The sequence below is a fragment of the Rhea pennata genome, chromosome 12 (genome assembly GCF_028389875.1).
Source record: "Rhea pennata isolate bPtePen1 chromosome 12, bPtePen1.pri, whole genome shotgun sequence".
In the NCBI taxonomy this organism is placed as follows: domain Eukaryota; kingdom Metazoa; phylum Chordata; class Aves; order Rheiformes; family Rheidae; genus Rhea; species Rhea pennata.
In genome coordinates this window covers 14,295,475-14,317,519 of record NC_084674.1, presented here as the reverse complement: position 1 = coordinate 14,317,519, position 22,045 = coordinate 14,295,475, and the positions used below count along the sequence as shown (strand labels likewise).

General features: G+C 53.3%; 1 protein-coding gene and 1 long non-coding RNA gene across 5 annotated transcripts in view; both read left to right on the top strand.

The window, feature by feature from the left end:
• Nucleotides 1-1,263: 1,263 nt before the first annotated feature.
• LOC134145625 (uncharacterized) lies at nt 1,264-13,005 on the top strand. The gene is made up of 3 exons (XR_009959658.1): nt 1,264-1,665; nt 11,578-11,688; nt 12,948-13,005. It is a non-coding gene; the product is annotated as an uncharacterized LOC134145625 (long non-coding RNA).
• A 41-nt stretch (nt 13,006-13,046) lies between these two features.
• FLNB (filamin B) overlaps nt 13,047-22,045 on the top strand; it is a 79,785-nt gene continuing 70,786 nt past the window's right edge. For 3 of the 4 annotated variants that reach the window (XM_062585304.1, XM_062585303.1, XM_062585301.1), the window contains exon 1: nt 13,060-13,403. In XM_062585304.1, the coding sequence (XP_062441288.1) occupies nt 13,112-13,403 (292 nt within the window). In that variant the 5' untranslated portion in view covers nt 13,060-13,111. Of the gene's footprint in view, nt 13,404-22,045 lie in introns of all 4 variants that reach the window. The other variant, XM_062585302.1, reaches the window with a different exon arrangement.

Sequence of the window (22,045 nt, the reverse complement as noted above, 5' to 3'; positions counted from 1 at the left end):
TAAGCTGTGTGCCTGATGTGATCTCCATGCAGTTGGGTTTGAGAAGCTGGCTCCATTTTCAGACATCATTACTTTTACGGTGGACTCTCTAAAGCGCGTTATTGCTGCTAATGCTGTGCATATGTATTTTTAAAGTAATTTCCCTGGACTCCGATAAAATGTTCTAGCAGAGTTTTGTTCTCTAAACAATTTTAACCCCGGTTTCACCTTTTGGGGAGTGCTTGTGGCCCCCAGGCAAGGCCAAAAGAAATTGCTGGCTAAGTAACACCAGATGCAGGGGAGAGTGCTGGCCGCTAGAGAGCCCCCAGACGAGAAGGCCTCCCAGGGCAAAATACAGCCTGATTTGTAAGGAAAGCACAAACTGCCTTTTATTTTAGGACACAGCCGTGCAGCACAGAGAGGTTCTGAGTACAGGAAGGGAAGGAATTGTCACATCGTAGCCCTGGCAAGAAGCAAAATCGTCCGTGTTTACATTTTTCGTGTTGGAAACGAAACCGCCCAACAGCTCCCCGCCACCCCCGGGACAAAGCCCGGGAAGTCCCGCGAGCCGGGCTGACCTCGGGCGAGGGACGAGCAGCCGACGCTGCCCTTCGGCAAGGGCCTCTGCACGGGGATTTCGCGGCAGGGAAAGTTTCACAGGGGATTTCAAAGCCCCCATCTCTGGGGACAAACCGCCCTCTCCTGCAGCGTGGGGCGCGTGGGCGCCAGCTGGTTTTGTTTCTACGCGACCAAAACACGTGGAGTTCAGCCCAAAGCCTCGGCAGAGGCTCTGCCCCGAGGAGCAGAGAGCCCGGGCGCTGGAGCCGGGGCACGGGCTACCCCCGCGCAGTGCCCTGCCCGGGACCGTGGTCCCCCGGGCACGGGGCATCCGGCACCGTGGGAGCGGCGGGGGAGCCCGCGGCTCCACAGCAAGGACGCGCCGGAGGAACGAGGCGGGGGGGGTCGAGCCCGTTGCCATCAGGATGGCAAGCGACCTCATCACATATCACTTTTTCTTGCTGGAAATCGGTGTTTTGAGGACGTGCGGCCGGAGCTGACCCCATCGCATGGATCAGGCTGGCGACGCGCGCCGGTCGCCGTGCCGCGCGCGGGGCCATCCCGTGCCGGGGCGGTGCCGTGGGAGGCTGCCGCGGCGGCACAGCCCCCCGCGCGTCTGCTTCCCAAGGCTTCCGTGGGAAAGGGGGCAGGGAAAAAAGCACTGTCTAAGGTTTTCCCCTTCCCTTCCTCAGTGTAATCATCCCGTCTCCGGTGGGAATTTGGTGGCGAAAGGAATGCGTGGGAATAGCAGGAGGGCTTGGGGATTTGGCGTAAGTTGTTACAGAGAAAATCTCATCGCGGGCTGCTGCGTCACGGCCTCCCCCTAGTAACGGGGCTGAGCTCCCCGGCCGAAAGCCGCGTTTCTCCCAGGTGTGCGTCACCGCGGTCCGGTGCCTGGGGAAAAGTCGAGCTGGGCGTCTCCGGGAAGGGGCGAGGGAGGCGAAGCCTGCGCGTGCGATACCCGCCTTCCCGGGGCCGGAAAGAGTTAAAGTGCTCAGCTGCAAGACGAAGAGCAAGCCCGCAGCCTGGTGACCTCCAGCCGCCCCGAGAGCAGCAGCCGGAGCCGAAGAGGAGCAGCGCTTCGGCGGGGAGGCGGCAGCGGGCAGCGCGGCGTGCGGCTGCGGCGCGGTAGGTGTGCGGGAGCCGGGCGCCGGAGGGGCGCGGGAGCCGTCGCGGGGCACGCAGGGGCGTCAGGTGACTGCCAGGACAGTTACCCATGATCTGTCCTCAAAAAAAGCACTTGCTCAGCAGTCGGCACGTCTGCGCCAGGGCTGCAAAGATTTTCCCCGCTGTTTCATACAACCCGTGGGACCGGAGCGTCACCAAGGCAGTACGTTTTCTTGCCTCTGGGCACCACCGTTGTGTTTTATCGCAGAGCCTTTGGAAGAAAATGATTTTGTAAGAGAATTCCTTGCAGGCAGCAAGGGAAGATGTTGTGGCTTTATTTCTTTCTTATGAGGAAAAAATGATGGACAAATCTTGAAATCCTTTCCTTGCACGATGGGCAGCTATTTAAACAATAAATACGAAAAGCAGAGGATGTTTGTTTACAGTTTCTAAACAATGGAAGATCTCAGTATAAACAGAAATAATCTTTGTTTAGAAGGGAAGACATCAGACTCTGATTGTAAGTAATATCACACATAATCTCTTGTACTCAGTCTGTGGTGTCTCCCTAGCTATTCCTTTTATCAAATGAAAGCAAATGCCCTCTCATTTAAAGGCACTATGCCAATGATTTGGACTTCAACTTACCTGTGGTATAAACGGGCGTAGTCTTAACTAAGTTTTTATATAATCATTTATAGTTTAACTAAATAATAGTAAAATGTCTGCTTCACAAATCAAGGCTGAATCAAAAGGCATGATCATTTCTAGTGAAGAAACAAGCATTATGCCTAGTTCAAAGGAAAAAAGATGGAATTGTATCCCAATGAAATTAAAACTGGAATAGCACATTGCTCCCCCCTACCTCAAAGAATAGCCTTAAATCTTAAGGGGGTGTGCATTTTTCCTTAGAAAGAAAGCAGAAGAAAATATTTCCCCAAAATCTGAGACTTAAATATTTACTTTTTTATTAAAACAATCTTATGATGGCTCCTAAAGAGGAGATAGCAGAGTGGATCGCTGTCATTTCTCACCAGCGTGGATGGAATTGCAATCACTGTGTCTTGGAGTCGGAAAAGCTCAAATTGCTCTTTATTGGCCTCTGAGTCGCTAGAACCAAATTCCCACGAGGTACTTTCTGGCCAAGGATGAGGCTCTTGATTAGAGAAATGCAGATCTGCTGCTAACTATGTTTGATTTATCCTTCGGGGTCATAGGACGGGGTCAGCGTTTCCCTTTGGAAGCAGCAGCTCCTCCAAACGCTCAAGTGTTGGGAGAAAGAAAACAGAAATTTTTATTATCTTCTTCATAACAGCCCACAAAAGCAGGTTTGGAGGCGAAAGCAGCCTGCGAGCCCTCTCGCCTCGGCCCCGCGCCCTTCACGGAGGCTGCGGCCGAACGGGGCCGGGGGGGACGAGACGGGGCCCCGCCGTGCGCGGCCCGGGCAATAGGTTAAATTGCATTCGAGAAAGGCCTGCAGAAGGGAGCTTTTTCCAACCGCTGGAAGGGGCTCACCCCTGGGTAACACGCAGACGCTTCGGGGAAGAGGGGAGCCCGAACGTGCCGGCTTAGTAGGGAAAATGCCAGAACTGGTCTTTAGCTGAGGTCACAGGGAAAGATTTCCGTGGGCAGGTTGTAATTCATCCCAGTGGAGCAGGACCTGCCCAGGCTGGTGGAGTTGCTCATCGGGGACTTCATGTTACTCCCATTCAAGAGAATAACAACACTCTCGTTAACGTTTTTTATTTACATATGACTTTCTATGGACTTTCGATTAATGTTGCAAACATGCTGCGTGTGTGTGTGTGTGTGTGTGTGCGCGCGCCAGGTGCTCCCCTGCAGAGGATTTCTGCTGTATCCTGTTTTTGTAAAGGCCCTTTCCTCTTAGTAGCAGCAGTGAAAACAAACATGTGGGAGAACAATGGGACATTTTTTTTCTTTTTTTTCCTCTGTATTTTTAAATACAACAAAAAAGCATATTAAAATTACATAAAGCATGTTAGGGAAAGGAATACCTATGTGTTAATTGGGAAAGTAAGTGTAACTATGTGAACAGGCAATCACAAGCCCAAAGGTCATTTGCCTTCCTGATTTCAGCCTGCTGCAATCACAGTGGAAAGCCTATTCATCAAACGCATTGTGCAAACAGGGCACTAATGAAGGAACAATGTCTGTGCCATAAAGCTCTTATCTGTAAGAAAAGGAGGGTCAGCTTCACAGCCCGGAGAAACACCCTCGCAGGCTGCTCAGGGATTTTACAGTCTTCTGAGTCATCACCTCGGCACGGAGCAAATTTGATACCGCGGAAAATATTTCCTTCCTTCAGATAACTTTGTAGGTATTTTATTTGTTACATCTAAAATATTTTGCAACACGCAAATAAGAATAATCCAAATTCCTGTAAAAAATGGAAATAATAATGAGATATTAATTCTTTCTGGGAATAAAACTCAGAACCACTCTTCACAGGGCCTATCCCCTAGGAAGCAGGAGATAAGGTACAATATAACAAGTGGGATAACTGCCTGAAATAATTCTTATTTGAACTTGTACACAGCCTTCAGAGAAGCATCCGATACCGATTTCTCAACGTGCAGGGCCGGGAGTCACCTGGGAGCGGGTTAGGGCCACGGGCTGGGTGTTCCCGCGGTGCGCTCCTCCGGTGTCAAAGTGCATCTCTCTAGCACGTCTCCTGGTCCGGCGCAGTGCTTTTCTCCGGCTCCCGGGCCCTTCCCTCCCAGGTGGGTTTCCCTCCTCTCCCCCCAGTTGCTTCCACTCCTGCCGGGCCACGCGGCAGGTTTCCGGCGTGGGTGACCGCGGCCACGGAGCAGCGCAGGTTTCTACAGCACGGTGCGTTCGTGCCGCTGGCAAACCCAATATCCTTCCATTAGAGGAACTTACACTAGACCCAGAAGAAAACAGCTTTTTCTTTTAAGAGAGTCCACGTGTCGGTCTCTGCAGATGTCGCAGATTCGGGTTTGCTTTGCGCTTGGGCAGGACCCGTTTAGCATGTCACCCCAGGCTGTCACCGCTTTGTGGAGCACCGACAGGTAGCTCCAGAAGGCGCTTCCTCTGGCCCCGTCTCTCGGCGGGCAGGTTAGAAAGGCTGGAGACGTTTTGGTGGAACCAGATTTCATCGCAGCGCCCTTGAGTTCTGCTGAACTCAAAGTGCGTCGTGACACGGAGACGAGTTTGGGGGAACTTTTTTAAGGGGGAGAGAAAAAAAAATGCAACAGTGTCAACATATTGTGTTCAACATTATTCTGAGAGAAAGACTTTGCTGTGAAGCAATGTCTCCTTTCGAGAACTGATTTGTTTTTGTTATGTTTTAATATGTAATACAAACAGCTAACCCCCCCCCCCCCCGAGGTTTTGTACAGTCCGAAGCTCCGGGTGGGTGCTTTTTATGATCCTCCTCCTGGGAACGCTTTGCACTGGTATTTTAGCTCCAATCCATAATGATGTTAAACTTCAAAATCCTTTGAAAACAGAATTCAACCTTTCTCACAGTTCTCTTAATTAAAAGCTAAATACGAAAGCGATAGTGCTCAGACAGAGAACATTTAGTATAAACACTTAGTTTGTACTAAATAAATTGCCCTTAGGCTTGCAGCCACGTTACTGGTGACAGCTTGTCCAGACTGCACCCTTCCCCTGTAATGCATCAGAACAAATCAAATATACATTCTGGGGAAAAAATCTGTGCCTTTTGTCAGAGAGCCCAACTGCTGTCAGCAAACATATTGTGGGAACTGGAATCTGGAAACAAACAGATCATTAGAGGGTAACTTAAGGTTTTGTGACTTAATTCTAAACATGTTGAGCGAGGGAAGCGGAGATGTGTAATTCCAGGAAAACTGTGCTCCACAAGGCTTTTCCTCTCTAATGAAAAGCTAGTATTTTATTGAACACAAAATGCTTCGGGTGACCAAGACAGTTATGTACGGAAAACCCGAAGTTCCATTTGGTCTGGAGAAATAATGAAGAATATCTGAACAGAAGGAAGTTTTGATGCAAGTTTTGAATTCTTTCATGGAAACTGTTAATCAATTCACAGGAGTCTATGAACAAGGGAAAATAATTTTGCAGTGTTAGAAAGAGAACGTGTGCCGAGGGCTTCCCCTGGCGCAGAGGGCAGGGGCTCGGACGCGTGCCGTGCCGTGCGGGGGTAGACTGCATCCGCGCCCACGCTGCCCTGGGCAGCAAAAGTCCTCCGTGTTCGGAGCGGGCAGAGCTCGCGCGGGGCTGCAGGCGCTGCCCGACCCGCGGCCCCGGAGGCGGGGGCCGAGCAGAGCTCCTCGGGGTCTCCCGGGAGGGCTTCGAAGCCACCCGGGGAGCCCCACGGCCGCGGCCCCCGCCGCGCCGGCGCTCGGGCGTATCCGAATCCCCGCCGGCCCCCGCGCGGTCTCCGGAGGCAGACGGTGCCGGCGCCGCGTTCGCGGCTCGTTTCTGTGTTTCTGCGCGGGCGCCGTGCCCACGCCGTCGCGGCGCAGCTGATCCTGATTTTCGCGTAGTTCGCTGTTTACTCGTGACTTACTACGGAGTTCAGCTTGTCTCATTTACGAGCAGCCCCGCAGAGAGGGGGTTTGGTCCGCTGGGCCGTGACTCATTCCCTGGGCTGGACTCGTCGGCTCCCAGTACGCGACGCCGCTTCGGACGAGCAGCGTTTCTCTCTGAGCCCAAACGAAACGCGGTGAACGGCAATAACATTACCTGTTCTCACGCTGTGTCCGTGGCTGGGTTTGTGCTGGTCCAGCAGCTCGCGGCCCCTCTCCCGGAGGGCCGCGTGGCTGCCGCAGGGAGCCGGGCGCTGGACCGGGCTGGGGGCCGCTGCTCCTCGGGGCCCGGGGAGGATCCCTGCGGCCCGGTGCCGTTTGCTGCTCTCCACCAACCCCGATGGCTGCGACGTTCCCGGTGATGCAAGACGGGAAAACAATTTTAGAAACTAATTTGTAAAAGACACCCGTAAAAATCTAACGTTCTCTCTGCAATAGCAAAGCTCCTCGGCTGGAAAAAGCACAAGCCCTCAGCAAGAGCAGCTCTGCAGGAGAGCGCTTCCGCCGGGCGCACGCTGTGCCCGCCCCGGGGACACGTCCTTGGCGGCGAATCCAGCAGGAAGGATTCACGCAGAGTCAGAAATGTCACCCCCGGCAAAGAACAGCTCCCACAAGTTCCCGAAACTCCTTCCCCTCCCGCTGACCGCAGCCGTCCCGCAGGACGCGGGGGCCGGGGTGCCGGCACCTTTCCTCCTGCTCGCCGGCAGCTGCTTTCGCGGCTGCCCCGCGACGGCCCCGCGCGCGGGACGCGGCCCCTTCCCCTCTGCGCTCGGAGGGGTTTGCCCAGCGCTCCCGAAGCTGCTGCTCGCGTGGCCGGGGGGGGAGGGGGGGTGCGGAGCAGAGTTTTGCAGCCCCGCCAGCTCCGGCCGGGCGCCCTGCGGTCGTGCCCGGGCCGATGCGTGCGAACAGGGCGCGCTCTTCCTCCGGGCATCGCCGCTTCTTAGCTCGAAGGGAGAGCGCGGGTGCTTGCTCTGGGTCCCTCCCGGGTGCGTGGGGACCCGTGCGCGCTGCTGGGTGCTGGGGCTTGTCCGCGTGGGGCGCGAGCGGGCAACAAGCCACTGCACGGACGTGTTTTGTGCAAGAACTCCACTTCCATGCAAAAACTCCACTTCCATGCAAAAACTCCACTTTTGTGCAAAAACTCCGCTTCTGTGCAAAACCTCTGCGCTGCACAAGCAGGGCAAGGGCCAGTGGAGTGGGGCCAGGCCTGGCGCCGGCAGAGCCCTCCGGGGCCGGGCTGGTGGCAGCAGACGGCAGCACTGTGAAACACTCGCGTTTTGGGTGTGCTGTGAGCCGCGGGAGCCGGGAGCGGGGCTCCTGCGGGCCACCCGCCCGCCGCCCAGCGCGGGCTGCCCGAGCCGCAGGCCCTAGGCGTGGGCTGGGAGTACCCGGGGTTCTGTGCAAGCCGCGCAGGCCGGCAGATGCGAGCGGTTTTAGTCCGACTTTACGCTGTCAGTCTTGAGAAAATGGGTGTAGCGGCTTAACAACGCTCTGAATGCAAATACAAGCAGTAGGTAAAGCTGAAAGCAAGCACAGAAAATGTCTAATGAGCCCAGCGCATGCAGCTATCTGATACGGGCAGGAAGCCGTGATTAGATGCACACTGGAGTATTGTTTTTTTTGTATAGGCTCTGACTTCTCGGGTCATGAAATCAGATCCTGAGTTATTTTAAAAACGAGCTGCTATTTCAAATTATTTTTCAGCTTAGTATTCGATATGTCGAGTTGCATTTGTTTGGATAAGCTACGTTTCCCTCCGGCACCCGCAGGGCGGCCACCGCGGCGTTCCTGGCGCTCGGTGGGAGTGCTGGCCGGGGCGCTCAGCTGCCAGGCACCATCCGCGGGTACCGAAAGGAGCAGGTACTTAGATTTTGCAAACAGAGAGATTCCTATCCATGGCTGTGAGTACATACGAATCATGTAGAACCACATACACAAACGATGAAGTAAAAAACCCACCCTTTTCCAGATGCCAGTTCCCTCTGAACTCCTTCCTCTATGCCTTAAAAGCCTAGAAGATGGACAAATTTTTATTCCGAGCAACCAATCAGACTATTTTAGACAAAAAAAAAAAAAAAAAAAGAGGTGACTTCTGGAGCGAGACACGCTCGCGGAGAATGCCCTGTTGTCGCTCTTCCAGCAGAGCCATCCAGGTCTCGGTTTGGATGCTGGTTCCCCGCCGTCTCCACCAACTTTGGCCGCCTCTGGATGGCCAAGAGCACGAGCAGCCTTCGTCTGGGGGCGGCTCTGCCCCTGCCAAAACCAGGGTGCTGAAGCCCGGCCGGGAGGCTCGCTGGGGTCCAAAGCAACAGCAGAGCTGTATATTCTGGCAAAACACCACATCTGCTGGGGGGTGCCTGCTTTTGGCACCATTTTCAGCTCCTGGGTACATCTGTAGCGCAGCGAGACCTCTATGCTCGGAAGAGAAACCGCGTTCTTCCAGACACATGGAGAAGAAAGAAATGTCCCAGGCAAGTCAAAACTGCTACTAGAAGCAACTACTGCCTAAACAGACTTTCAGATGAAGAATTTCAGTACAAATTCCAGGCAAAGTCTTATAATATCCGGTATATTGCTGGTGATTTCTCAGTCTGAAGTCACCCCTCTGGCTGGTTTGGATCAAACTTCTCCTGTGTGCTCTCCCCTGCTGCCTTTATCCAACCCTGCAAACACACGCAGGAGGAAAAAGAAGCTGGAAAGACTCAGAACAAGCTACATCAAGTGTCCTAGCTGGTATTTCTATAGCGCAGCACTTCTTCACCTTCCACATAGCTGCTGGGTGGGGGGAGAAAAAGCCCCGGTGATGCAACCCCTTGAATTCATGCTTTGACTTGAATAACCGCGTCTCGGTTTTGCTTCACTTGGTAGCGCTCACGGTAGTGAGGGGAAAGGCTTAACGACTGCCTCGAAATACTTCTGTTGTCTTTAAAAGCTGGGTGAGCAGCCTGCCAGGAGGAGAAACCCCCCGTGTGTTCGGAGAGCACAGACACGCGCGGGTCGGCACTGCTCCCCGGGACTGGGCGGGCCGGGCCGGGCCGGGGCCGGCTGCTTTCGGGGCGCCTGCGAAGCCCCGCCGCTGCCTCCGCGGAGCCTCGGCTCCTGCGCTGCCTCCTGGCCGCTTTCCTCCCCGCGGCACGGGGAGGATTAGCCGCCGCAGGGTGTTTTGAATATGCTGTAATTTTATTACGCTGTAATTTCTTAATGGCCTTCGCTGCACATGGCTTTTGTTGCAAAGGACAATGCTCTCCTGTGTTCGGATAAGGCTATTAATGCCCAAAACCTATAAATATTTAAAATATCCAGAGAAATTTCTAAAGCGAGCCAGGTGCATGGCTCATGGCCTGGTTGGTCTTTTTCCAACCGTCGCCCCGACGGCTCCCGGGTGCAAACCCTTCGGCACAGCGGGTTTGACGAAGCCTTTGGAAAGGACGAAGACACCTTGCTGGCTTTTCGCGGCACGTTTCTGCCGAGACGCGACGCATCCCCAAAGCCGCTCGCGTCGCGTTGGCGGAGCGGGGAAAGAGAAGTCAGCCGGCGCTGCGGACTCCCCTGCCGCCGGGCGACCCAGAAGGCCGGCGAGGAGCGGGCGCTGGGCGCCGGCGGGCGGTTTGCTACGCCGCGTGCCGAGAGCTGTCTTCCCGGCTCGTAGAAAATAAAGCAAATGCCGCTACAATTTTTTCCATGTGCTAACATAGCACTTTTTAATCCAGAATATCCCAAACAGCCCTACCACAACACAGTAAGCATGTAGCAGTCAAGACCTCTGGTGCTAAATTAAGGGACTTTTTAAGCCCAGCCTTGCACTGAATTATCATGAAGAGAGAGGAAGCACGTTTTTAAAACAGTGGGGAAAAAAAATCAACGCTGTTATTTTTGCAGCTGCTTAAAGAGAACCGAAAAAGCAATGACTGCTCTTCTTTCCTTGCATCTGCGTCTTGCTGGGCCGAGGAAGAGCTGGGCCGGGAAGATCCTTGTCATCTAGGGCAAGTTAAGAGGAGGATCTGCCCCAGAATGGAGTTCCCAAATCTCCCCACGTTTCCCCCCACATACGTATATACGTTCACACAAACATCTACCAGCATAAACACGCCCGCGGGGCACTTCTGCAGGCACGCGCTAGCGCCTTTGCGGTCACACACGGCACGAAGACGGCGCTCCGGCAAGCACAGATCCGCGGCTCGGCTCGCTGTTCCCTCTCCGCCCCGGGGCGGGAGGCGCGGGGGGACCCCAGCGCCGGCAGGGAGGCGGCAGGGGCCGGAGCCGCTCCTCGGAGCACAACCCCGTTGGCCCGGTCTCCCCCCCGCTCCGATAAAGCCGCTTCCCCCAACGCCCCGGGGCTCCGGCACGGCGCCGAGGGCGCCCGCCCGGCAGGGTCGTTGCACAACCACGCAGCAGGGAGGAAGATTTTCTCCGCTGGGCCTAGGGGAAAAATGACCTTTAATGGCAGTTTTGAGCAAACGCCTTCAGAGCACGTTTCAGTGAAAGTTGAAGGGCTTCATACCGATTCCGCCTTCTTCCTGTTTAAATTTTCTTCGCTTGTTACGGGGAAAAAAAGCGGTCGCGTTTCGGCCCGCGGCGCGGCTGGGGCACAAGACGCTGCCGAAACGCGTTACCGGGGCGGGAGCGCGGCGGCGCGGGAGTGAAACGCCGCGAGCCACCGGCTGCTCCGCACGCGGGCGCTGCGGGGCCACCGCCTGCGCCAAAGTCAGCAAGCGATCAGCATGCATGAGGAAAACGAAGCGCGGCGTGATCGGAGAGCCGGCCTTGGAAAAAAGCCCTGCGCCCCCTCCCAGCCCCGGTTTTGCCCTCGGCCGGGGCAGCTCGTGCCGGGGCGGTGGAGCTTCTTGCGGAGACCGTGGTGGGCACCACGCTGGCACCTCCGCGACCTGCTGCCGCTTTTTGAGTAAAACCGCTCGGTTGGAGGCTGACCCTCTCACCTCGGGTTTCACGCAACCCCCCCGTGGTGCCCGGCTCAGCAATTTGAGGGAAAGGCGGGGGCTGCCAGGCTGTAAGACACCGTATAAAAAATCTGATTTCCGAGATACTTTTAGAAAAGGAACCGATGTTGCCTAGTGGTTGAAAGCAATGAAAGTTTCGGCTCATCCCCCCGTTTACCTCCCCTTCATCTGTGTTTTTTCCTATTTTCCAGTGACCAAAAGTTACCTAACAAAACCTCGGGGACCTGGGGGAAAGCGCCGTTAGGTCGCTGTGGACAAGGCAGACACCAGTGCCGTGCCTTAGTAAAGGCATCACACCGACACCCTTGAAAGAAAATCATCGGAAATCGCTATTCCAGTTTAAGTGGAGGGGGGGCATGGCCATATAATTAAATTAAACTTTATCGATTATGTTGTTATGGATTTGTTTTCTCCGGCAGACCCTGACGGCTTCCGCCGCGACGGCCTCGATGCTGTAAAAATACGTATATTCAGGCAGGGACGTCGGCTGGAGCCCAGCGGAGCGGCGCCCGAGGCAGGGCCGCTCAGCGGTGAGTGGGGCCGGGGGCTGCGGGCGCCTTTGCTGCGCGGGCGCGGCGGGGCGACGGCTCCGCAGCGGCGCGGGAGCGCGGCGCCTGCGCTGGGCCAGTGCTGCGGCCTTCGGCTCTCACCCAGCGAGTCAGCAGCAAGCGGCAGGCTTGCGCGGCGGCAGGGAGCGGCGCGCCGGGAGATCAGGCAGGAAAGTGGGGGGAAAAAAAAAAGAAAAGAAAAAAGAAAAAAGAAAGCCCCAAGCACTGCAGCCTTACGTGGCTGCTTTTTGAAGTTTCTGTGTTCTTTATCTGGTTGAAAACACAGCGTATCAGCACAGCGTGTGCTACGGCGCTGCAGCCAGGAGCCCGACCGCGCTCCGCTTGCGCAGCTCCCTCCCCGCGCGGCGCTGAGAGCACTGCGCTCCTGACGGCCGCACCGTTCCGGGCTGCATTCATGCTGGTGTGCCGGTGCCACGGGGGCTGCACTCCTAGTCACGCACTGGTGCACTGGGGGGCTGCACTCCTGCTCATGTGCTGGTGACTGGCTGCTGCCTTCCTATTTGCACAGTGGCACGTGGAGGGTTACACTCCTGCTCATGCACCCACGTATGGGGACTCCCTCATGTTCGCGCATTGGTGCCCCAGGGGCTGCACTCAGGCTTGCACGCTGGTTGCTGGGGGGGGGGAGGCTGCATGGTCGCTCCCGGAGGGGTGCAATGGGGGGCTGCACTCGAGCTTGCACGCTGGTTGCTGGGGGGGGGGAGGCTGCATGGTCGCTCCCGGAGGGGTGCAATGGGGGGCTGCACTCGAGCTTGCACGCTGGTTGCTGGGGGGGGGGAGGCTGCATGGTCGCTCCCGGAGGGGTGCAATGGGGGGCTGCACTCGGGTTTGCATGCTGGTTGCTGGGGGAGGGGGGGCCTGCGCGGTCGCTCCCGGAGGGGTGCAAAGGGGGGCTGCACTCGGGCTTGCACACCAGCACCCGGGGGGCTGCACGGCCTCTCTGCCCGGCGCGCGGACCGCCTCGGTGGGCGCGCGGCAGGGCTGGGCCGGGCCGGGCCGGGCCGGGCGCGGCCCCGTGCTCGCGGGCAGGGCCGGGCCGGGCCGGGCGTGGCGGGGGGGTGGTGCTCGGCGCGGCGGCGGCGCGCGGGCGGGCCCGGCCCGGCCCGGCCCGGCTCGGCCCGGCCCCTCCCGGCCGATAAGGGCGGCGGCGGCGGCCTCAGCTCTGGTGCGGGCGGCGGCGGTGCCGGCGGCGGTCGCTGACGGGCGCGCTGTCCCCGCAGCAGCAGCAGCACCGGCCGGGGCGGAGCGGCGCGGCGCGGAGGCGGAGCGGGGCCGGGCCGGGCCGTGCCGGGCCATGAGCACGCAGGCGCGGGGCCAGGGCGGGCGCAGAGCGCGGCGCGGCGGCGGCAGCAGCAGCGGGAGCGCGGCGGAGCCCGACGGCGAGATGCCGGCCACCGAGAAGGACCTGGCGGAGGACGCGCCCTGGAAGCGCATCCAGCAGAACACCTTCACCCGCTGGTGCAACGAGCACCTGCGCTGCGTCAACAAGCGCATCGGCAACCTGCAGCACGACCTCAGCGACGGGCTGCGCCTCATCGCGCTGCTCGAGGTGCTCAGCCAGAAGCGCATGTACCGCAAGTACCACCAGCGGCCCACCTTCCGCCAGATGCAGCTGGAGAATGTCTCGGTGGCCCTCGAGTTCCTGGAGCGGGAGAGCATCAAGCTGGTCTCCATCGGTGAGCGCCCGGGGCGGCGGTGGGGGTGTGTGTGTGTGTGTGTGTGTGTGCGCGTGTGTGTGTGCGTGTGTTACCGTGTGATTTATTTCCCTTCCCGGCCGGCGGGCCGGTGTGAGCGGCGGCGCTGGGAAAGCGGGGCGGCTTCTGCCTTTATTTTTTTCCCCTCTTTCTCGCCTTTCTCAAAAGCAGCGAGGACTTGAGGCGTAGCGAAGTGTTGCTTAATAGCTGTGCGCTGAGCGCGTTTGCGGCTGCGAAGCCAGCTGAAGGGACTAACCCCCTTGTTCTCCTTAAACCATAATGATTTAAAAATATATTTAAGTGAGGCTTTGCTTTCGGGTAAATAACTTGCCCGCACGAAGAAAGCCAGCACCGCAGCGCGTTCGCTGTCTCTGCGCAGGCAGAGCTTCGCTAAACGCTGTCCCCCGAGAGCAGCCAAGCCGAGTAACGCGAACTCCGACGCCGCTCGCGGCGGCGCCCGGCTGCCCTGGCTCGCCGGAGCCCAGCGGAGCCGCCGGCGCTGCGCCGAGGGTGCGCGCGTGTTGACACGCACCGCGTTTGGACGGCACCGCGCCTCCTCCGCCGCCCTTCCGCGGCGCGGAGCTCGCGGGCGGGGGAAGCGCGGGGCCCAGCGCTGGCCCGCGGGGCCGGGCGGCCCGAGCCAACCCGCGCTGCGCGGCCGTCCGCGACGGCTGAGGAGGGCGGCCGCTGGCGCGGACGTCCGAGGGTAGGTGACGGCTCTGGGAATAGCCCAGGTGTGGCCAGAACACGCTCTGTAAAGCAGTAATGTGAATGCCTAAGAGATGCCCGGGAAGGAATTTGAATGCTTTTGCGAGAACTTAGTTCCCTGCCAGAAAATTCAGATTGCTGTAGCCTGATGACTCCGGCCTCAGTGAATTACAGAGCTGAACCTGAGTAAGTGCAGTTCTGCTCAGTCGTCTAAAACCCTGGGCCGAGGTGAAAGCTGTTTCCCTTCAGAGGCATTAGCTACAATAGTGAGAAAATTGAAACTTCTCCAGCACAGGAGAGGCTTGGCACGTGTCGCTGTAGCCAGAAGTCCTCTCTGGAGGCCCGTGGCTCAGAGTGGGCACCCTGAGCTTCCTCGCTGCCAAGGATGCACTTAAACTGCGGGCCGTTGGGACCTGGTTGCCTGGCCGTTCCCGAAGGAGGAAACAACTCATGTGCTTCCTTCTGGGAACAAAGCTGGTCCTGGCTCTCTGCTCGGAGGTGCGTTTTCTTTAGGTGGTGGGTTTTTTGCATTGCAGCTGCCCACCTCTCCAGTTAAGCTTTCTTTTGCAGACTGTGAAGACTGCTGGCGTTTGAAGTTAAGCTTTTCCAGCAGCTGTAGCATAAAGGTGTTACCAGTCGCAGCACTGAGAAGAGGCAGGCTCTTGCCTCCTACTATACTGTTTGCCTTAGGAAAACCTTGCTCCTGCAGCTGCCTTCCTATTTGTCTTTGAGACTTCCCGAGGGATACCGGTTTGGGAGATCAGGGTCAGGTCTGGCTTCCAGTGACTTCCTTTCTAGAAACGCTGTTGCAGCAGTGCAAGTGTATTACAACATTAGGTTTAGCTACAGAGTAGGTTTAACTGTTGAAGACTTGTCTGTTTTGCAGATTACTTGCACTGTGTTGGCTGTTATAAACAACAGTCGAAGCTGCGGAAAATGAAATTACTGTGGCTGCTGATGCCTTTAGCATATTCCAGCCTCTGTATTAAGGAGTGTTTATAGCTCAATCTGGGCTATGCCGCCAGAACAGGAGCCAAGCGGTAGCATAGGAGTCCTACTATACGAACAAGCTGAGCCACTCCTGAAAAAACATCCTGAACTCACTTTCCAGAAAAGACAGTCAAAGTAAACCTTGCGGAGGGGTTCTGCTCGGCTGGATGGGCCAGAACTTGTGCGCTCTCTTCTGCAGGCATGGCTTAGTCAGTAAAATGGTACCTGCCCACAGGAATTTTTGTTTCCCCCCTGCAATTGTATGCTCTGAAGAACTTGAGTGTGGGTGGGGGTTTGCTTTGGGTTGTTTGTGTGTGTGTTTATTTTTTGGCCTCTTTCATGTTGCTGGACAAAAGCTAGGCCATTACAGAGCCTAAAACTATGTTTAAAGGCTTTTAGATGGAGCACTTCAATGGTAATGTTGTTCTTGAGGGCCTGGGGATTTAGGGCCAGCTTGCATGGTTCTGAGTTGAATTAGTCAGGAAAACCTGACAGCTGTGGCTGCTTAATTTCCAGCATTAATAACGTCATCAAATCTATGTTAAACAGATACAGTACATGTTCCAGTTACTATTTAATTTCCAAGATTTTTATAGAATACATATATTCTGGCTTAGCTACTGCTGCTGTACTGCAACCCATACTCTTCAACACTTTCAGTAGTAAGTGTTTGGCCTTCAACTTTTGCCCATTTAAAATAAATCTTTCTACAGAGATACCAGTTAAATTTTGTTTGACCAAAATCCCTTTTTTGATACATGGTTAATAGTCTAACCTGTCCTACTGCTGTTACCCCTTATTTAGCAACTGCTCAGACAGTCCATCAGTAGTTTAAGATGCTTTTCTTCCAGGCATGATGGGTCTTCACTTCAGTGCACATATGTGACCACATGGTTGGACTGATCTACTATAAAATAGGTGTAAAGCTTAATCTATGTATTTTGGGCAACTTGGCAATGACAAAACTGAAAGCTGTTAAGGCAATGACTTGAATGTGAAGGCATCTTGTGCTCAATGTATGAGGTAGCTGCTGTGCTAGTGAAGTGTTAACAGCTGAGTCTAGTGTCCCGGCCTCCCACCCCGCTGCCTGCTAGACTGAGGATAACTGCAGATTCCTAGGTGCTGAGTGTGCCCGTGGTGTGACAGTCGCTGAGGAGTAGGATGCTAGGAATGCGGAGTGTAAGGAGTTTGCTCTTGGCCTTAGGATCAGATTGACCCTGGAGATTACACTGTAGGGGAGCTGCATCTTGCTTTAGGAAGAGCTACAGCAAATTGCTGAGAGATGACTGAGGCTAGGCTTGGTACTTTTCTGGCCCCCAGAAACCCTGTTATCAAGCAGAAGAAATCAGCTGATTGGGCTTAGGAACAAGACTTCTGTATCTGAAGGCTGACAGATCCTGACTGAGCTGATAAGCTGCTCTGGGCCTTGTAGAAGGCAAGTCTGATGCACACCGCTTAGGTGCAATTGGGTGCCTCTTTGCACTGGTCTCCTGGCTGTTGCTTGCCCTGCAGCCCTGTTATCGCTACCAGGATGAGCACAGAGCAGTTGACTGGTTTGTTTGGTGGAGCTGCAATCCTGGACTGCAGCGGTCAGATTGATCAAACTGAAAAAATGTGTGATTTCTCTGTACTGGGCTATGCTTTCAGTAGGTTAGTGAGCTATTTGACTTGCTGTGCAGCTGCAGGATGTTGAGTGCTGATGCAAGTGAATAGATGGGAAGCAGCAGCCGAGGATCGTGTGCCAGTGCTGCTGCCTGCTCCCGTGGCACTGTGACCTGACGTCAGCCTCAGGTATAATTTTGCTTTTGGCTCCTCTAAAAGCTTTTCGTCTTTGTGATTGTCATGAGACTCACTGCAGTGCTTGGAGGGAGCGGAGCCGTGCCAGCGGAAAATGGGTGTGGAGTAATGGGCTTATGGTGATCTACTGGTATGGTACAGAACTTGCCTTGTGAGGATCTCAATGGTGTTAGTGCTTCCTAGCTGTAGGAGTGAGTGCTGCTAGAAGGGATGTTTCTCTGACCTAGCCTGCCTGTCTTAACCTATGTGCTACATGGATTTTTGGTTAATGATAGAGAACTTTGTGAATGGGCTACACTCTGTAGCACAGACTTTCTGCATTGGTCTGCAGACCTTAACCAGGGTGACAAAGCAAACTTTAAATTTCTAGGGAAATTAACCTCCTTTAAAATTTGGTAGATAATATTAACCTGTAATACCTAGAGCTAGTTGCTTGAAGATAGGAACAAAAGGAAAATGTATTCTCAGCCTATGTACACCTATGGCCTCTCTGCCTCACTCCAGGTGCTGTTAACACATCATAAGGAGGTAGTCAAAATACACTTGCATTCTGTCTGCTACTTACCTGTGACTTCCCTGGAGGCTGTATTCTGGAATATATCCAGCGCGCCTTGGAAACAGGTTTCTACTTCTTGGAAACATGACACTTAATACTTCCCCTCTAGAATTATTTTTGATAGACTGACAATGGGCCTCACTATTGGAGCTTGGATGAGGCTTTGGTTTCTAAAAGCAGTTGGTCTGCCCAGGACCTTGTATTTCAACAGCTTGACTCTTATTCTCAGAGGGAAAATGGCTTTGCACAGAGTATTTGCTCCAAGTTACAGGAAACCCTTTAAGGTAGCTTAGATGGACTGTTGTTGCATTCCTTTACATCTGAGTGGAAACTGTAAACTGATGAAACCCTCAGTAAAATTACTTGGGACTGGTTAGACTAATGTGCTAAACAGCTCTTTTTAAGGCACTGAAAACTATACCAGCTATTCAAGAAGGACTGAAGTCTTAACTGCTCCATATTCTAATGCTATGTCCTGTATTGACTTACATGTGATGTTTAAATGGGGCAGGATAACTGTTTTCCTAGCCTACAACTGTAATCTAAGAATGTGGTTAGCCTTGTGTGTGGTCATGCTTATGCATTCTCAGTATTGTTTGGTGTCTGCTGCAAGCGGTGGAAAGTAAAACAATGAACTCTGAATCCCTTAAGCTTTAGAGGAATTCTGTTTTCTCTCTGCCATTCAGAAAGAGATTTTAGTGCTGCTAATTTGGGATCTAAACAAGGGCCTGCTAAGTTCAGGCCACTAATATACACCAAGCAAGCACACCAAAGAAAGGGTGTGTTGTAGGTGAAGCTTGTGCGAACAGATCTGCACTGCTGGGTAACTTGCCCAGGTCTCAGCCAGAAGTGTTAGGTATATCTGTGCATGTTTGTCCTTTTACTACCTGATGTGCCTTTAGGGAATCATTCAGCTGGTCTGTAACTGTTTACAACAACAAAATTAAGCTGCAACCCTTGGTGACCCAGGGTTTGGCTCTGTTGGAGTTTGGTACCAGTGTGCTTGAAGAGCCTGTGCCAGTGGTTATGGCTTGGAGCATCAAGTCTTTCATTCTTGGTTTCTGATGATTTAGCAAGACTTTCTGTAGGTAGACCTCTAAGTCCCTGCGAGACCCTCCCTGCTCTTCCTCCATCCATACTGATAGCATATGCTCCCTTTTCCCAAAGTTTGTCTCACTGAGGAGGGGAGTTATCTCTGTCCAGATGCACCGATGGATGCTTGCAGTAGGTAGAAATAAGTGAGGATGTGTTGCTGCGAGCTGCTTGGACTTGGCAGGGTGAAGAGAATAAGATATTCCACCTGTGTCTTATGCTGGAAGAAGGAAATGCTGTGCAAATGAGTGTTAACTTGTGGGGAAAGCATCCAAAACAAGATCTGTGTGAAAAGGCTAAGGGAAAGCACTGCCCATCCTTTAGAGAGCTAAGCTGTGTTTTTGCTGCGGCTTTAGCTGTATGGCACTGCTCGCAAAGCTCACAAAATTTTATTTGCACGCTGAGTTCATGGTAAAGGTGGAACAGACATGTCTTCTCCTGCTGTATTTAGAGTAATAAAAATGGCAGTTTTCATTTTTTTTTAAAGATGTATATGTGAAGCCTCCTCTGTCTGCTTCTATATTCTTATTCGTAGCTGTCATTAATTAATGTCTGTCTGTTAGCAGCGGATACTTACTCACCCTTCTCATAGCAGATGTCTGGGTGAGGCACACTGAGCTGACCTTTCTCTTCCGAGAAACTTGACCTTGGGTTCAGAGTTGAGTCAACTCAAATCTGAGGTTCTCTTGAATGGGCTGAGCAAGCTCAGCCTGTTGATTTGGATTAATGCGATGAACCTCAAGTGTATTTTTTTCCTAGGCCTTGCCTTTGGGGACTTGGCACAGTTTTCTTTCTCCACAAGGCAAAAATGTAGCTCATGTTCATTTAGCCCGTTTGCCTTTAATAAGGGAAGACTAACACTCTCTGATAGGGAAGACCTAGCTCACTGATAAGGGCAAGTCTGAGATCCTGTACTTGAAAGCTTTGCAGAGATTGTACACTGTGTCATAAGCACATGGTCCTGTGGACTCCAACACTGATGTGTCTGACTTGTCTGTGAACAGGACTGAAGCTTTCTGTCCCTTCCTGCAACTAGCCTTGAGTTCTGCAGGTTTCTGCATAACATCTGATACAGATAGAAGAATGGATCTGCTGTGGGCTCTGGGTGCACCTGAAGACTGTGGTTGATAGATTGTGGTTTCTGGTGTAAATGGTATTCTGTTCTAAGCACTTGGGAGACTAATGTCATATTAAGATATATGCTATATCTTGGTTTTACCCAGGTAGTATATTCCTATACTAATACAACTCTTGCAAGAGTAGAAGGGGTGTGTATGTGTAAACAAGCAACAGCCAAAGAGAGCTTTACCCGAGTCCTGAGGAAGCCTGGATCGTCTTGCATGGCATCCTCTTGTGCTGAATAATGCACCAAACACTCCTGCCTTAAAACCACCTGGGAGGGGGCAGAGGCTGGAGCAGCAGAGTCCTGTCTCTGGCATGATGGATTGTGGTTGTTTGGACCTCCTGCTCATGCTGCCCTTGAAACAAAGCAGTCACGGCTTTTTAATGAACCGTCTGAGAAGAATAGTGATATTCTTATGGCTGCATGGTCTAGCTGTTAATGAGATTTTCCTCCAAGTTTGTTAGGTAATGGTCCTCTACTGCTTCTAGCAACTTACACAACCAGACAGCTAATCTGATTGGAAGGAATTAATAAATGGGGAAGACTAAATCTCTAATCACTCTAAAGCATAAACTCAGCTTGTATTTCAGAGTAACTTTCTCTGGGTCAGTGAAATGTGGCAGCTTTTTGTGATCAGGCTCGTAAGTTGTTGGTGATATCGCTTTGAGTATCAAGGCAGGGATTTTTTTTTTTTTTTTTTTTTTTTTTTTTTTTTTATGAAGGGACAGATAGTTCTTCTAGTAGCAGTGGCTCGTGGCACGAATGACCCTGCCAATGGTATTTGGGGGTAATAGCTCCTAAAAGGCTGTGGACTCTAATGGCATGGCATCATGGGCTGCAGCTTCAGGGCACTCTGTAAATCACAATGCATTTGTACTTCAAAGCATTGAGCTCTTCTAGCAAGAGCTGGGCTCCATAGCAGCCACAGTGCTCTGGAAAGCTGGGCCCTCTCTGAGGGAAGGGCAGTACTGGCAGATTTCTACCCCAACACCAGCTGGAGGGGCTACGTGCTCTACAAGGAGGAAGAGCACAGCCCCCGGGGAAAGTGGATAATTTTGGCAGTGGGAGTCTTGGAGCACCTCTGACGGTTAATGCTGGTTTTGGTAATGCACTTCTGAAAGTAGAGATCTTGCTTGGCAGCAAGCAAACAGTATAGGTGTGCCGGAGACAGCTGTAGTTGTGGTAGTGCAGAATAACAGATGCGGCTGTCCTAACCTTTGAGACTGCAGTAAAATCGGTGAGAACGGTTTATGCTGTGGGTGAATTATTGTCATAACCACTTCCTCTCACACCCTCCGTTAGAGTAAGCTGAGTCGATGCAAGAAGACACTGAAACTACTCGAGGATACGCCTCTTGGGAATGACAAGCAAAGATTGGGTAAGGCTTGTAACAGATCTGTGTCTCAGGGTTGCTGAAGCACACTCTTGTGGGCAGCAGTGCCGGGCGGCACAAACTGGGTGGGTGCCGCGCTGCAGCAGTGAGCCGGAGGCTGTTGGTGGCTCTCCAGACTTGCGATTGCAATTTGGGAGGTTTGCTCTCCTTTGCAAGTCTGATTGGGGTGGAAACATTTGCAATATGCTTTGCAGCAGAGTAATAACTGAAAGTGGTGGAGCCACCCTTCCTGCTAGCTTGTGGCTGATGCATTTCTACCCACTTGTGCTAAAATCTGGAGGCCACCTCAAACCGACTTCTCTGGCCTCTGAGATGAGCTTCTGTTGGAGCTGTTAAATGCTGCTTTCTGAAAAACCAGCCCCCATGCCCTGTATAGGTGGTGTTAGAAAGTCTGTGCCTTGAAATTGCCAAACCTGAAAGTGTTGATGGTGTGCTTTCTTGCACCAGATGGCCCTGCTTGGCTCTGTAGCTTGCAGTATTTTACTGTGACACCCACTGCTGTTTCAGACTAACTAGAGCACTTCTGTGGCTGCCTACTGTTTTTGATTAGTCTATGACTACTCTTGTAAGGAGACAGAATGTATATGTATGTATTTTTATGCTTATGCTAAAGGGCACTGTCTTGGTTGGTGGGCCTAAAATGAGCCGTAGGTGGCAACTCATGAACTATGTTATGTAAACATGCTTTTGAAGTGACCGCTTTTGAGCCATGCAGCGGAAAGCACAATGCATGGAGCTATGACAGCAATTTGGAGTGCTCCGTGCAGATGTCTGTGATATGTGAACCTGGAGGTTATTCAAACAGAGGAGGAAATGTGCTGTTCCCTTTGACCAGATACTAACTCACAATAACTAGTCCTTGTAATTGGTTTGCTTAACTGTTTCACACCATCCTTTCTTGCATCAATCTTGCAGCATAGGTGTAGTACAATTTTACTGACCCCTAAAAAGAACATCTCGGTAAG